A 16114-nucleotide genomic window follows, 5' to 3' on the forward strand; every position below is an offset into this window, starting at 1 on the left:
CATGTGTTCATCTGTGGCTGAGTCTCTGATGATAAATAGATATGTAAGCTGTGAGAAAAAAGGAATGACTGTGAGGTTTTATGAAGAGAGTTTCTAAGAGCCTTTGTAAGACTGCAGTTAGATTTCTTTCCTGCACAATTTGTGACGTCTTGATTTTGCTCCCACACTTCTCTTTTTTGTCCCGAGAGATTTGAGCATAAGCGGAGGATACGCTTTGTCTTGTTCTGCTCTAGATTATTGCAAACAGTCGGTGTTGGATGCACTTTGGTGAATGTGGGAAAAAAAATAGATAAATCAACTGTAGTTCAGACCGGTTTATGCTGTATTTTCTCTGTGTTTGACAGAACAATGCCGAGGAGCTGCGTGCAGAGCGTCTGCGCAGAGCGACAGAGAGGCTGCGCAGCCCGGTAGTCTTCAACAAGGATTCTGCAGTGAGGAAAACACAGCTCAAGTCCTTCAGCCAGTATGTGGAGACTCGAGCAGGTAATGGACAGATCAACACACACACACACACACACACACACACACACACACACACACACACACACAGCATCATTTACCCAGGGAGGTATGTTTGCACAACTTGCATGCATGCAGTTCACACCTGATAGCAGGTTTCATGCAGGACATACAAAACCCTTTAAACTATAAGTGGTTTTACTAACAATTGGCACTTTTGTTTTTCCATCAGTTCTCAACTCAAATTTGTGTTCAAAGTTCTGAAAGTCCTGAGCTCTTAACTTCTATTTCTCACATTAAAAGATTTTTTTTTAATGATGTGAAACGTTTAATAATCACTGTCAGAACTGAATCTGACACTGCACAGGACAATGTCGCGCTTTTTTTATTTCAAGTTGTTAAATTAGAATAATAAATAATAAAGTCGAGTGATGACTATTCTTTAATAATGTGTTCTTCTCGAATGGTTCTTCTGCTAAAAATAGATGTGCACGCATGCTCAACCACAGTTCTGTGTCCTGTTAGATCAACACAACTGAAGTCAGAACTTTTACATGAATGTACTTGTTTTCCATTTTACACTCTTTCTCGCATCACTCCACCAGAGGTGAAGAGACAAAAGTCTGTCCCTGAGGATCTGAGGCGGGCCGAGGAGGATGGAGGTTCACCTACAGAGCTTGATATTCGCCGACCGTTTGAAGAGGAGGTTTGTTTGTTTTGTCGTAACCATACATAGCTGTGTATACTTTTCTCCAAAGAATGACATCAATGAAATAAAATAAAAAAAGCTAAATCAGTTCAAAGAGAGGACTGCCATCTTTAAAAATGGAATTTTGGAGGAGTTGGACACTGTGTTGTTGAAATGCTCCCGTCATTCTGCCTTGTGTTCGTCTGTTCTCTATTGTCTTTGATAAATCTCACTGAGCTATTCTCTTTGCATCATCGAGGCTTAAACTTCCCTCCTCCTCTTCACCTTGTCCCTCTCTCATCCTTACACACACACACACACAAACACACACTTACTCTGCTGTCCTCCCTTCTCCACACATACATCAATTATTGATCTAACAGACTGCCATTTTAATTATCACAATGGTAGATATCAGCTGCTGTGTCATTTAGAGGTGTGCATGTATCTGCAAAGAGTCTGTGTGCCTATGTGTCCTTCAAGTGTATGCACACACACACACACACTTCTCAGCCTGTGTTTGAAGTTTAGCGTGCAAAGACGTGTGTCTACAAGTAGGCTGTAATTTTAGCAAGTGTGTATTTGAGTTTGCGTGCCTCTGAAGACCACGAGGTGAATCTCTCTTCGCAAGCAAAGTCTCCTACGCTCGACCCTGCACCCTCCACCCCAGTCTCATGCACGCTCGCACACACACACGCACGCACACACAAACTCCCACCCTCCTCCCAGTGCCTGGGCCCCAGGGTTAATGGGTGTTCAACCTTTCCATTATCCCGATCAGCCAAGAATTACCTGCTGAATGATGTTTGCATTAATATAATATATATGGTAATTTCCCTCCTCTTAATTACGGCTGGGCCGAGCGCGGCAAGGGGAGTGGGCTGATCATGTGTAAAATTGATTTGCCAAGGAAAAATATGGTGATAGAGCGAGAGCGCGCGGGAAGAAGAGGAGGGAGGGCTATTGGGAATCAACACACACACACACGCACACACTTCCAGAAATCACACACACGCAGAGAGCCACATAGTACATGATAAAGTGCTGGCCTGGGTGGAATATAAAAAAAAAACTTTCTCCCTCTCTCCTGCTCACTAGTTCTCCTTCCCATTAAGAAAAAAATGAAGTGCATCAGCAATAAAATGGAGATATTTTTCGGATGCATCCTCAGTAGTGAATTTGAATAAACATTTCCCTCACTCAGAGCATTTTCTCTGGAGAATATCAAGCAGCCAGGAGACAGAGGTGAAGAGGGGTCAGAAATGAGTGTGGAACCACTGCATTTGGTCACAGAGTGTGTGTGTGTGTGTGTGTCTGAGTATGTATAGGCAGGAAGTGGATGGTGTGTGTGTGTGTGTGTGAGACTTATTTTGAAAGGGCAAAGTGTATGTGTGGGTAAAGGAAGACCTGCAGGTAGGCAATGACTATTACCTACCGACAAGCTAGCCGCCCCTTTAAAGATGTCCACTGTTGAAAAGTTAGTATTTAAAGATGAAAGGCCAACACTCAGTGAGTGATGGCTATTGGGTGAAGTCACCATAAATATTATCATTGATCAAAGATCAAAGTGCTGTTAGAGATGCGAGTGATTTATTGATTCATCAGCACAGTTGTGTTAAATGCTCACTGCATGTTGAGCTGGCATGCTCAAAGCCTGTGATGCTGGAGAGGTTTGTTGTAGTAGCACAGTTACTTTGCGACTTAAAATAAAATTAAAATAAATAAAAAAACAATTTGATATTGTTGAGCTGTGGAGATTTCTTATTTCCAAAATAATTGCAGTTAATCTTCAACAAATCCTACAAGTTCAGAGCTGCATTTCTTGAGCGGTGACATTTTATGCATGTGCCAATCTTATTTTGGATCGGGCTATATCTAGGAAACTTCCGTTTGGATGTAGTAGAAAATGTTTCATTTTTTTGATTTGACCAATGATCCTATGAAAAATATTGGGTTCAGATGTTAAACTTTTATCTTGTTTGGTGTGAATTAACATTTCCTTTCACATGTCTTCTCACTAGGTTTCTAAAGGTTTTTACTAAAGTATGGAGTCGTTTTGATGTTGTAAAAGAGGAAATCAGAAATGAAGCTGCTGCAACAGCTAGTCATTTACTGAAGTACACATGCTCTTTGTTTTATGGATATTTAGTATAGACACTACCCATCTTGTCTTGCATTCCTCATCTCTTTGTTTTCTATCTTCTCTTGTCATTTCTTTTTGTCCATCATTATTGTCTCATCCCTCTAGCCCTTTTTCTCTGCCTCTGTTTAATGCTATATTGCACCACTTTTCCTTTTCTCTCATAACAATTCTCTCTTTTTCTTTATTTCCTGCTCTCACTCTTTCTCTCTCTCTCTCTCTCTCTCTCTCTCTCTCTCTCTCACTCTCTCACTCTCTCACTCTCTCTCTCCCTCTCTCTCTGGTTGACAGAAGGCGTTCAAAGACACCAGTCAGTATGTGGTTGGGGAACTGTCTGCACTGGAGAGCGAGCAGAGGCACATAGACGCCCGAGCAGCTCGTGTGGAGAAGAGGCTGCGCTATCTCATGGACACAGGTACCCCAAGCCCAATTACACTGGAAAAACTGTTTTGGCAAATTGAGCGTACGCATGCACATACACACGCATGTACACCCTGGGAGTTTGTGTGTGCGCGTGTTTATGTGTGTGTTTGTGTGAACGAGAATCTTTGAAGCCCCCGCTCCCTCCCTCTCGGTTGAATGTTGCACGACGGAGCGCTGGGTGGATATGAAAGGAGGGGATGGGGGGGAGGAGGAGGGAGGAGGAGGTGGAGAAGGAGGAGGGAAAGGGAGGATGGGGAGGGAGTGTGTCTCGGGGATGGGAGAAGAAGGGAGACCTCTCTGGGCTGGGGTGATAAGGGAGCCCTTCATGGGGGAAACGATAACTGGGTGCGATAGCGGAGCCCCAGCCGAAGTCTCCTCTGCAGCCGTTTGCCAGCCACGGCCCAAGCCAGCCAGCCAGCCTGCCTGCGCACTATTGAACAGTGCGCTCAGCCATGCACGGCTACACACATACACCCTCCTTTCCCTAGTACATATCTGGCCTTCATTGATATGCTGTATAAGGAAAGACGAGGGTGAGTTAAAGGGAGGAGAGAGGGAGAGGAAAAGAAATGTAAAAAAAAAAGGATGGGGCAACACAACAAGAGCACTGACACAGTTCACAAATCAACAACAGACACACACAAATGCTTACACACCCGAGCATACAAAGTGCAATCTGGTTAGGCGTATGGAGCCAGATTCAGAAGGTTTTTATTTAAGATTTGGCCTGGGGTAGAGCCTTGTTAAGACATGAGACAGTGTGGCGAGCCAAAAGAGCGGCCTTGGCTGCGTTAAGTCCCTAACTGAAATTGGAGAATAGCATCTCATTTGTGATACTAAACCATCCTACTACTCATCCAAGAATGCTGCTGGGGGGGTGGGAAAACACGATTCCAGTACGTGTAAAATCTGTGCAAATGTCCTGAAAGTGTGACTACAGTATTTCCTGTTGTAATTTAGGAGCAGCTTTCATGTTTTTTGTGATGTTTCAGTATCTACCCTGGCGGATTTAGTTCCCAAAATCCTAAATAAAGGCAACACTGGAAGGATAGAATGGGAGGTTTTTAGAAAAGCATGGGGTGGTGGGATTTGCGCTCCTCATCCCCATCCCATTTGGGTGCTGATATCGAGACTATCTCCACTCTGTTTGTTGTATTTGCTTTCCTCCATCTTTTTTTTTTTTTTGTGCCTCCCTCCCTGCCTCTGTGCCCTCTTCCCCTGTCGGAGTGTGTGTCATTGTGTCAATCTGAAGGGCTGTTTTTTCCTTCTTCTTCTTCACCCACTGATAAACCGGCCGTTAGCCAGCAAGACGCCAGGTTATTTACTTCCAAACACCTTCAGCCGTAAAGATTTATATATATATATATATATATATATATATATATATATATATATATATACACCTGCGGTCCCCTCAAGAAAAATATGATTCACTAGAAAAAGGAAGAGGGTGAGAACAGGCAAGAGGGGGACGAAATAAAAAAAGGATATCAGGGAGAGAGATTCACCTTGGTAGCTTTTCACCCCTTTATAAATCAGTGGGGAATGATATCGAGAAAATGCAGCTGCGCAAGTCAACAAAGTGAAAAATGGAAGATGTATTACAACATCTGTGATATATGATGGGTTTTATAGCCTCCTACATTTTTTGATGTTACACATTGGGGCAGTGTTGGAACCTTGTTCTCATCAGAAGGGACAAAACATGAACCTACCTTTTCAGTCTCAATATTTCAAGTACAACAAAAAAAAGCCATGTTAAACTGTGACATTTATTCAAGCTTATTGCAAAATGAAAACGGAGCGTATTCTGAAATCGGCCTTGATTCCACTCTGGCATTGCCCAGCAGCACAGGAATAAAAAGTTTGCCGCTCAAACCTTTCTCACTTCCTGAAAGTGCATTTCTGTTTCCATATCTCATTTTGCAGCACTTATCCCAGAGACTCATCCAATAGGTTATGGATCGTACCTTTAGGCAGAGGTCTGGAGGCATCAGAGTGAGACGTGCAAGTGACAGGTCCTAACTAAAGTAACCTTTATCACCTCGGCGACAGAGGTCACCTTTCTATAGGCTGTCATAGATGATAGATATTTCTCCCCAGCCCCAGAGAGTCTGATTGAAGCTGAAGCTGATTGGCTGTAAGCTAAACATCTGGTATTGATTAGTCACATCTGGCTGGCGTCTCTACTTTACCAGAAGACATAGCCAGAAATTACCACCAGCTATAGTTAAATATGTATACGTTTGACTCTGCTGGAAAATGTCCTGAGGTCCCTCTACATGGCCCAAGTAAGAGGTCAAATCATAATGAGATCTTTAATTGGCTGCTAAAAAAAAAGTTATGTTTGAGTCTTCTTATCATGGTGAGTTAAAAGAAATTAACCTGATTAAAATTGAACACCAGTATATCAGCATGCTGTTGGGTCTTTGTGTACAGCTCACAGACTTGCAATTGTGTCTCTGCCCAAAGTAAACCAAGACTTAAACTCCACTACTCCACAAGTACATGCAGGCACATGAGAAATGTTGTGCTTTGCTACCTGCTAATCATCACAGATGCTGCATATACATTCAAACTGTGTCACCTGTTCATTTAGATAGTTTTCAAATCTCAGTAGAAAAGTAAGTGTGATGTCTCCTTTTTAACTTCTTATCATCCTCTTCTCTGTCTGCATGAAAAGTTGAATTGCCTGAGCATGCGGGCACTCTGCTTCACCAATCAGCACACACTTCTGCAAACATTTACACGTGAAAATGGCTCCACAGCATCCTTATATTAAAAAAAAAAAAAAAAAACCTACGAGCAATGTCTCACGTCATCTACAGTCAACAAGATTTTTTTTTTGTTTATTCTTTAGTCCAAACTTCAGCACGTTTTACCTGTCTTGGAACTAGAGATGGAAATGAGTTGGCAGCTACTGTAAAATCTAGTTTCTGAGATTATTCTAGTTTAAAGGTCGTTACTAATGCAGATAAATTGAATAAATCAAACCTAGCATGAGGCGGCATTGAGAGTGTAGGCCTTCTCAGAGGAAAGCTCGGACGAAAAAGGAAATCGCCTCTTCTGAGCTATTTTAATTGAGCCGCAGCTCAGATGTGATCACAACAAAAGATTAGATAATAAGAAGTGGAAAGTTTGAGAATTAAGAGGAACATGGCTCAGCATTCAGATATAAAGGTGAAGTGAGCAGAAAGTTTCAGCAGTTTTGATCCGTGTCAGGAGATTCACAGAACTGTTTAACAAAGTACTAGTTAGTGGCCGTTTTTTTCCCGAAACCCTTTGTTGTCATATATCTCCAATCTGACATTAGGGCATCCGTTTAAGAATGTCTATATGTGTAATTATAGCCACACATTTATGCAGTTTGGTCATAGACTTGTGAAGCAGAGCAGGAGTCACAGCGGTGCATATGATCATATGATTCAGTCCTCTTGCGTGGGTCTGGGCGAGCTCAGTGTGCAGTGATGCTGTGGTTGCTCACAACGCTGCAGGACTGATGGGCAGATGTGAACAGACAGACCAGCTGACCCATGACTGATTGTTCATCTCTCTGCTCCAGCAGCAGAAAGCCTGGGAAGATCCACTGTGCTCTGCTGCTCCTCAATATTCCCTGCTTTGATATCACATGCTTTTGCTTTGTGATTCTGTCAACCTCCTTTCATCGTTTATTCTCCGAGTTTGTCATTCCGCTCATACATGCATGTTTAAATGTTTACCAAAGAAGAGAAGAGTTCATGTAGCTTCATTTCAAACTTGATTTCATCTTTTAAGTAACTTATCCTTGCACTTTTTTAAATTTGATTTCTTTCTTTTTTTTCTTAATTTGTTTTCCTTCTTTCTGTTTGTTTCTCGTATCCTTCCTCCATCCATCCTCGCTGCTTTGCTGCATCACCTTTTATTTGCCCCATTCCTTTTATCCCTCAGAATCTTTCTTTTTGCTTCCTGTCTCTCACCCGGCTCTCTCTCCCTTCTTTTTTTTTCCACACATCTCCTCTCCTCCTCCCTCCCCTCCCCCCTCCCCCCTAGTTTGGGCACAATGCAGCATTTTCTATTACGCGGCGGCCCTCCCCAGATGAATCCCAAGTAATTGGGGTGGTTAATTTATTTACTCAGAGGCAGTTCACAGCACATTAAATAATAGAGATAATTGAACACGAATTGTCAAGTGTCTTCTGATATCAGACACATTACAGGAGGGAGTGTGCATAAAACTCCATTTCTATGCCCCCATTGTTTATGGTAATTAAGTACACAGATTTATTCCTTGGTTGCCTTCCAAGCTTATGGCAAGCGCCATTGTTGTCTTCTATTAATATGTAATCAGTAAATAGTTTAATTTTCTAATCTGCGGTTAGAGAATTCACTTTCTAACAACTCTTAATTACTGCTGGGCTCTAATGAGTCTCACCATGCCGACACAGCCAGCCAATCAGAGGCCAGTCCCAGGCCGGCCGGGAATTTGAATTCCTTTGGCACCCCCCTCAACTAATGAACTTGTTATTCTTGCACCACTGGGAGCACTGTCCTTCACATATGCAACATTAGGAGAACGTTCACCTCAGCAGACCAAATATTTGTATTTGTATTTCTTGATTATATAAGAAGAACGTTCGTGCATGTCAACAGAAGCTCTGCTATCCTTCCACGTTATTCTTTTGGACTAGAATATTATTTCACTGCCGCCTTTCCTCTTCATGCTAAATGTTTAACAATGTAACAAACTTTAGACGGCATCATTAGTTTTATTATCAGGTTGATTTAATATCCACTTCATCCTTTGTGTGTTTCTATTTCTACCCATCCGTGTGATGCTTCTGACCTTGGCGTTGTTAGTTTTCTAAAGGTATTGTTAGACCGAAGGAAAAAAAAAAACATCACACAGTAGTTATTGAAAATCCAGCTTTGTGAAGAAGCATTCAAATGCGTCATGTAGTCTTGGTAGAAAATCCCCTGGCCCCTGTTTGAATATATCTCAACCACCCCCTACCTGGCCCCCTGCACCTATTTACACACACCTCCCATTTCAAATAGCTGTATAACCTGCAACAATGGACGCAATTATCCAAATAATGGCACTTAGCCGCACCGTAAAGCTGCCTCTCACCTACTGAGCATTTGATAAGAGATAAACAAGCAGAGAGGGGAGAGAATGAGTTTTGGCTTCTCCAGATTAACATATGTTTAAAAATTGCACTTGACGCCGATAAGATTGACACTGGGTTTTTATGGCGTGCGCTCTTTTAATCTGCCTTTGTGTCTGCGAGGCGACGAGATGAGAATGGCACAAGGAGGGATCCAGCAAGAGCTTAATGTACTTTACACATGCAGCCTATCCCCCCTCAGTATCTGAGAGAAGAGACAGACTGGACTGTCAATGCCTCCATCTAGAAAGAGCTGCCTGGATTGTGTGGAGGATTGTAAAGGGCGATAATGTCGACCTGTGGCTCCAAATCACAGCAAACTCATTTCTGCTGGAATACTTTACTTCATCTAATGTGGATTATGTGATTTACTTTGCTATATTTTAAACTGCCCCCCCCCCACCCCCCACCCCCCAAAAAAAAAGAAAAAAACCTTTATGCAGACTTTTTAAACATTAGCATCTTAAAGTTTATGTTCTGACTCAAACAATATGACTTTCAGCTGAAATGTCATTAATGTTGATGCTTTCTTCTTTGAAAGCCATATTCCAGGCTGAAGACGTTTGTTCCTTCCAAGTCAGGAGCCTCCATCATTGTCAGGGTGCGTGTGTTAACGTTCATATTTCCCTGACTCCACCACCAAGTGAGCCGGCCTCTCACTTCTTTTCCCATGCCTGTCGTCCTAATCCAGCATTGTGGTAGCATCAGCTTATAGTATGACTAAAGATTTAAGCTGAGCTACGTGAGTGGCATAGGGACTAATACACACACACACACACACACACACACACACACACACACACACACACACACACAAGCCCTGCCTTGTCTTGTTGCAGCAACACAAACAGCGTGTGCAGCTTTAAGTATATTATCAGGGCCAGTTCTTTCACAAACGTATTGCTGAAGAAGCTTAACATTAATTATTGTAACTTTGGGCAGATTACATCCATGCCCGCCTTGTAAGCGCAGACAGACTCATCTTGACCTCCCATACGAGAGCTTGAAGACACAAGAATGGCATTTTACCAACTTTAATGGGATAACCAGTCTAATCTTTCAGAAGTGACAGAAGAATAAGGGTTTAGACTATAATACCCTCCTCAGTTCACAGGCTGTAAGATGGGAGGAGAGGAGTAGTTAAAATAAATGCACACATTGTTTCCTGTAGGTGCCACATTTTACAACCGCTCATGTTCGTCGTCTGTGTTTTGATGACGTTTAACTTTCAACCTGGAACGTCACACTCCCTCTGAATCTGTCAAAATAAAGTCAGGCTTGAGGATCACCGCAGGCGACGCTGAAGGCTTTCCCCTCTGTGCGAATTTAGATTGTTGAGCACAGAGATTGAGACTATTGTTTATCCATGATCACACTGCCAATGCATAAGCAGAGCCCGTGGCACCTGAGATGGACACAGCCAAGGAGAAGATGTGCTCGTTTTCAAAGCCGTTGGTCGTTTTCTTCTTGTCGTTGTTGTCAAAGATACAAAAAGAGCACTCACTTTCAATCGCCTTGTTTTGTGTCAGGGCCGCAGTGGAATGTGTTTGTGGTCATCTTGAATTCACTTCAGGAACAAATGTACCGTTCTTTCCCTATGGGGGGAGAAAAGAAATCTCAGGATCACTCCTTTAAAACCCATTGCCTTTTTCTTGCCTTTGAGGGGACAAAACAAAGGATTTGAGTTTTTTGTTTTGTGTGAAATTGTGTGTGTGACTCCAAGGTTCAACTGGGTCAGAACACAGATTAACCCCCCCCACACACACACACACACACACACACACCCCCTCACTCCCATTCCCGCGCATACCCTTAATCTCCTCGCCCATTTGAATGTTTGAGCAGCAAAACAATTTAATTAGTGAATTTGCGAGGACTCTGCACAGATGACCAATGCTGAGCTCCTGTCTCCTCTGCGTTTTCTGTCTTCCCTGTCCCTCCCCCCCCCTCCTCAGTCCAGCGCAGTGACACCACCCTCACTCCCAGATGTGCAGAGCTACTCCCCCCACCCTCTTCCCTTTCTCCAGCACGGTGTCAGCCTTTCATACATTCTTTAACAGTGGGGATGAAAGAGGGATTTTTAGGAAGATTAGGGAACGGGATCCTCTAGGCATTGTCTGAGAATCTTCAGATAAAACGAGCTGGGTGGATGGAGTCAACGGGTGGGGATGAGTTTTTTTTTTGGAGGGGGGGGGGGGGTGCAGCCGTTTGTGAAGTTGTGGATGAATAATAGTAGTAGATCTTCATGTCTCTTATTTACCCGTAATGCTAGTTTTCTGTTGTTACTTCACTTTTCCTCTAAATTAAGTAAACCTGCAATGACTGTTTCAGGCACTTCTCCTTCCCGCGGCCTGCCAGCGATTGGGACGATTAGCATTTTCAGCAGAGGGGTGAACAAGTGGAGAGGGGGTTAGTGTGTGTGTGGGGGGGGTTGGTTCGTTGGAAAGAATTGGGAGGTGGACAATGGATGCTTATGATAATCTGCTCTTTATTGGAGCATCCCGCCAATGCTTTCATCGGCCGCCTCTCTGCCCGAGACACCATGCAGCAGGCGGGCCAACAAACTATGCTGAAGGCTGCCAAACACATCGTCATGTACAGGTACACAAGCACTGAATACACAAGTCCCGCATTGACCAACACACTAAATCTTTTCATACAACACCCACAGACTGCACATTCAGCTACACATAAAATAAACTCTTTGATGGCTGTTTTTTTTTTTTTTTATTAATTTTACATGTGCGAAGTGAATCTGTCCATTTTAGCCTCAACTTTCATTCTTCAGTGTCAAAATAATATAATAGCTGCAATGTAGCCCAGATTTAACAGGCCTATTTATTTACTTATTTATTTTTAATGTGCATGATCATTATTCAGTTAACAAACTCTGGCCCATTATTGAATTTCAACCATGCAGTCAATTAATCAAATTCTTTCTCATGGTAACGTCTGTGGTGGCACTCGACAATGCAGGTTAATGACAGAGGTTTGGCCAGTAATTACACCATTCACTTGCTAACACAGCTGCTCGCCCTGCTACCGTTGTCATCACCCCCCCAGACACACTCCTCCCCATTTCCCATTGTAATGAGCACTCCAGGCTACAAATACCAACAGCTGTCTTTCCCCATGCATTTCCATTTAAATATCTATTTAAACAGTAATTTAGCATTTGTGTATTGAATCATGACATGAGCCAGTGGCAGTATCAGCCTGCAGTTAGTGTAATGTAATGCGACTTCAAACTGAAAAGTATGTGTTTGGTGGGGTGTATTTAACACATTTACTAACACGTTAGGGTTTATGTAAATTAGGGAGTTTATTAAGTAAACCCGGACTTATCTATTTTCTACTTTACCTGACAGTGAGTTATCATTTTGGCTTTTTCGCCCCAAAGTAAAAAAAATTGTTGGTTAAATACAGGGTGATTATTTAACCATTGCCCATAAATATGAGAAATGGGAGACGCACAAGGAGCAAAGATGAAGAAGCAAATGTTGTGTAAGGGAGGGAGAAGAATTGACAAGTGAATCATCGCACAGAGGTGTGTGAAGGATGACTAATGTTGTTAGCAGAGCCATTACTGGTCCGCAGATTAATTCATCAAGCAAATTCATCACTGCTCGCCTCCCTCTGCCTCTTGTCTCAAGGCGTGTAATATGACACCCCTCAAATTTGTTCTAACATCCACCCCAGGGGGGGTCCAGGCCTCCTCACCCCCACCCCACACACACACACACCCTCCCTCTCTTGGCTAATGGAGCAGGCGGAGCCACTTATGTTAAAAAGATTGCAGCTGTCAGCAGGTTGGGAGGGGGTCCTCTGCTTGGGCTTATCACTGCTTTCTCTCACATTCCCCTCTTGTTTCATTCAGAGACGCCTTTATCATTTATTCATAAATATAATCTGCATAGAAGGTGCCTTGACCTGCGTGCCTACATGTGTAAACAATCCTTAACTTTTATAAAGTAGACGCCAGTTTGATGCCAAGCAGGTTTCACAAACCAGGAATCTGTGTTGGTATTTTGTTGCTTAAAGATAAAAAAAAATAATAATAAGTTGATAGAAAATGAGCGCTTGCAAAGTAATGGTAGATATCAAAATAAATCACAACAACAAAGTGTATCATGTCTGTTTTTGAAAGTAGTGACACAGGGATTGACTGAGGACACAGTCAATCAAACACAACACTCAGAATCTAAAGAATTAAACATCAAATGAAGAATTTAACTTTAAATCATAAAATATGTTATTAAAGAATTGATTCAGTTTTGATGCCTGTTTTAGGTGCTCGACATTTATCAGTAATCGTTGATTTAAAAAATGATAGCTTTATTTTATGAAGTCGTACTCCTGCAGCGTGTATCGCCCGACAGGATGATAAATGACTCGTGGCTCATATCAGGAAACCTACAAATGTATTCTGACGTTTGTTCTTAAGCTGTCCCAATTAACACCCTCAACAGGTACTGAAGTTTACATTAGCACAAAATCAACTCGTGTTTCTCCGCCCCTCTTAAGCTCCCCAAATGGTTCACACCACAGTGTGTGTGTAAACACATACTCAGGGAGCTAAACCACCTGGCTTAACCTTAGCTTAGCCCCACCGAGCCCTGGCTTATCTGCACATTTCAACAGTGATTCCACAACAGTGCTTTTAGCTCTGTAGCTGCATGTGGCAGAGAGGTAGGCCTCTGTGGTTTTATATCGATAGTTTGTTTGATCATAGAAGCAGTCACATTCTGGAAATATAGAACAGCTTGGTTGATGTCCCCAAATGTTCACATTGGACTACAAAATTAATTAATAATAACATAAAAAAAATAACTTATTAGTCTTATAAGTTAGTAGTCTTAGAATGAGTCTTTTTATCATTTGACGTAATGGCTTTCTTTGTTGTTTAGATTCATTAAAAACAGACCAGAGTAGATGAACTTGAATGTAGAATCTTTGATATTTCCTGTAGTTGATTATTTTTGTTTTTCTACCACTTCTCATCTTGTGTTTAGAGAAGTTTTGAACCTTTATCAAACATATGTTTCTTTAAAGGGTCAAGACATTTTAATGCTGTTTTTTTTTTCCTGGTATTTGTGCAAGACTGAAGAATATAGCAAATATGTTCAAAGTTTACAAGAATTTATCAGGACTTTTAACTTCTGTTAAAAGCAATAAAGGTAACACATTTCATCTTAAAATTGACGATTTTTATTGTCTGAGCACCTTTCAGCCAAATGGCATTGAAGACCCCCCCTCTCATGTTTCTACAGCTAGCTGTACTGATTATGTAAAAGAAAAAAGGAGCTGACTCCCTCTCATGCAGAGCAGTCAGAGGGGAAAACGAACCCAGGGCCTAACAAATACATGAAGGTTTGGTTTAACTAAATCCCACAGATAATGGCCACTGTGTCAAAGACTTAAGATAGCGGGAGGGGTGGTGATGGTGGAGTTGGTGGCGGCAGTAGATGGAGGGGGGGGGGGGATTACTCTGGCGTTTTGCATCAGTTGCTTTCTGCTGGGTGGCCCAGCTTGTCAAAAAAAAAAAAAAAGACTGAGGGAAAGAGAAGGAGAGAAAAGCATTTAACGCGGCACATTGAGAAGAAGAGAGCTCTTAATGCCATCAAAGCAAGGGGAGAAATCAGCCATTAATTTATTCTGGCCCTCACACAGACAAACACACACACGTATGCAGGCAAGTACACACACAAACACAAAACGCATTACACCCCTTCTGTTGTTTCCTCCAAATGTTGATAATTTCAGTAACATCTGGTCTACGCCAGTTTTGGAAACCCACCAGAATCAAGCCTGACAAAATGTTCCCACTGATCCCCCACTCCTGTGTGTTATATTGTGTGTGTGTGTGTGTGTGCGCGTGTGTGTGTGCGCGTGTGTGTGTGCACACCTTGAACGATTTGTGTGTGGATTGAATTATAGCCCTGAGTCTGACGTGAGGAGAAATTTTTCGCCCTTAGATTCAGGAGGAGGGGCAGATGACTGGGCTATTCATTGGCTGATAAGAACTGATGGGGAGGTTAATAAGCTACACACCCAGGTCACCACAGGCTTTTTTACTGGGCTACAGAGGAGAATGGAGGACGATGATGATGATGATGATGATGAGGAGGAGGAAGTGTGTGTAAATGTGTGTGTAGCAGGTTTTGAGCCGGTGGAGTTGGAAGGAGTGCATCTCTTCAGTATCTGTACTTTGAAATAAGTTTAATGTCCCTCAAAGTTTTCTCTGTCGAACTGAAACACCTGAATCCTCCCGCTCATGCAGATGAGCGTGGCTGTTTTGTATAAATGATTAGTTCCACAGAAGAATAAATGTTTATTTATCCTTAAAAGTGCTAAATCTGGAGCCCTTTACAGATTGCGATGCAGCAACAGTAATTCCACCTTGATTTTGCCTCCATGCCGACACATTGCACCTGTGATGGTGTAACAGCAGTTTCCCAGTGTGTGAGTTCACATTGCATTACAGTGTTACGGGTAAAGGTGAGAGGCCCAACATGTGAACGCATCTGCGTCACCTGCCGTCTCCGACATTGCACACCGTCACTGTCTTCCTCCCGTAACACCTCTGTTCCTACCCTCGATGGCAGATCGAGGGGCCAAGCGACTCACCTGACCAAATCCAGCACCGTGACTCACACACGGCAGGACAGAAGTAAATATCCCACCTTCAACTGTGTGACAGCCGTGTGAATAATTTCACGTGTATGTGAACCAGCGTGCACCTGTAGCAGCGGGTGATGCACACGTCAACGTACTCCAGTTTGTTTTGCAAGTGGGTAAATAAAATAAATAATAGTTTAAATGTACGTTTATTACATTTAAACAGCGTTTAAACAAAGTATCTGTTGGTCAGTTACTTTTGTGTTAACTACGATGCTATTAATGTCTTGTCTAGTTTTTATTGATAATAAATCCAATATAACAATTTGTATGAAATTAAGAAACCATGTCATATTGATCCCTTGATCCCGTCGATTGATATATGTTAATCAACTTATTCTGGATTATTTTTCAAGATCTTCATTTTATTCCTGCACAGCTGTATTAATGTTTCATTTAAAATCACTTACACATACGGGTACTACACAAAACAAGATTTTCGTTGTAGTCCTCATTATTGTCTTTGTTTGTTTTCTATATTGTATGCACCATAATACTATGGCTGATTCCTTCTTAGTTGAATACGTTGTTCACGTCTGCTCAGTGCGCTGTTTCAACTTTTATAACGCGTCACTTCCCTGC

General features: G+C 42.3%; 1 protein-coding gene across 4 annotated transcripts in view; it reads left to right on the forward strand.

Moving 5' to 3' along the window:
* ehbp1 (EH domain binding protein 1) overlaps positions 1-16114 on the forward strand; it is a 132269-nt gene that overhangs the window by 95434 nt on the left and 20721 nt on the right. For 3 of the 4 annotated variants that reach the window (XM_079362463.1, XM_079362466.1, XM_079362465.1), the window contains 3 exons: positions 345-483; positions 1065-1165; positions 3579-3702. In XM_079362463.1, the coding sequence (XP_079218589.1) occupies positions 345-483; positions 1065-1165; positions 3579-3702 (364 nt within the window). The remainder of the gene's footprint in view (positions 1-344; positions 484-1064; positions 1166-3578; positions 3703-16114) is intronic. The other variant, XM_079362464.1, reaches the window with a different exon arrangement.

This window comes from Symphodus melops (assembly GCF_947650265.1).
Source record: "Symphodus melops genome assembly, chromosome: 15".
NCBI classification, from domain to species: domain Eukaryota; kingdom Metazoa; phylum Chordata; class Actinopteri; order Labriformes; family Labridae; genus Symphodus; species Symphodus melops.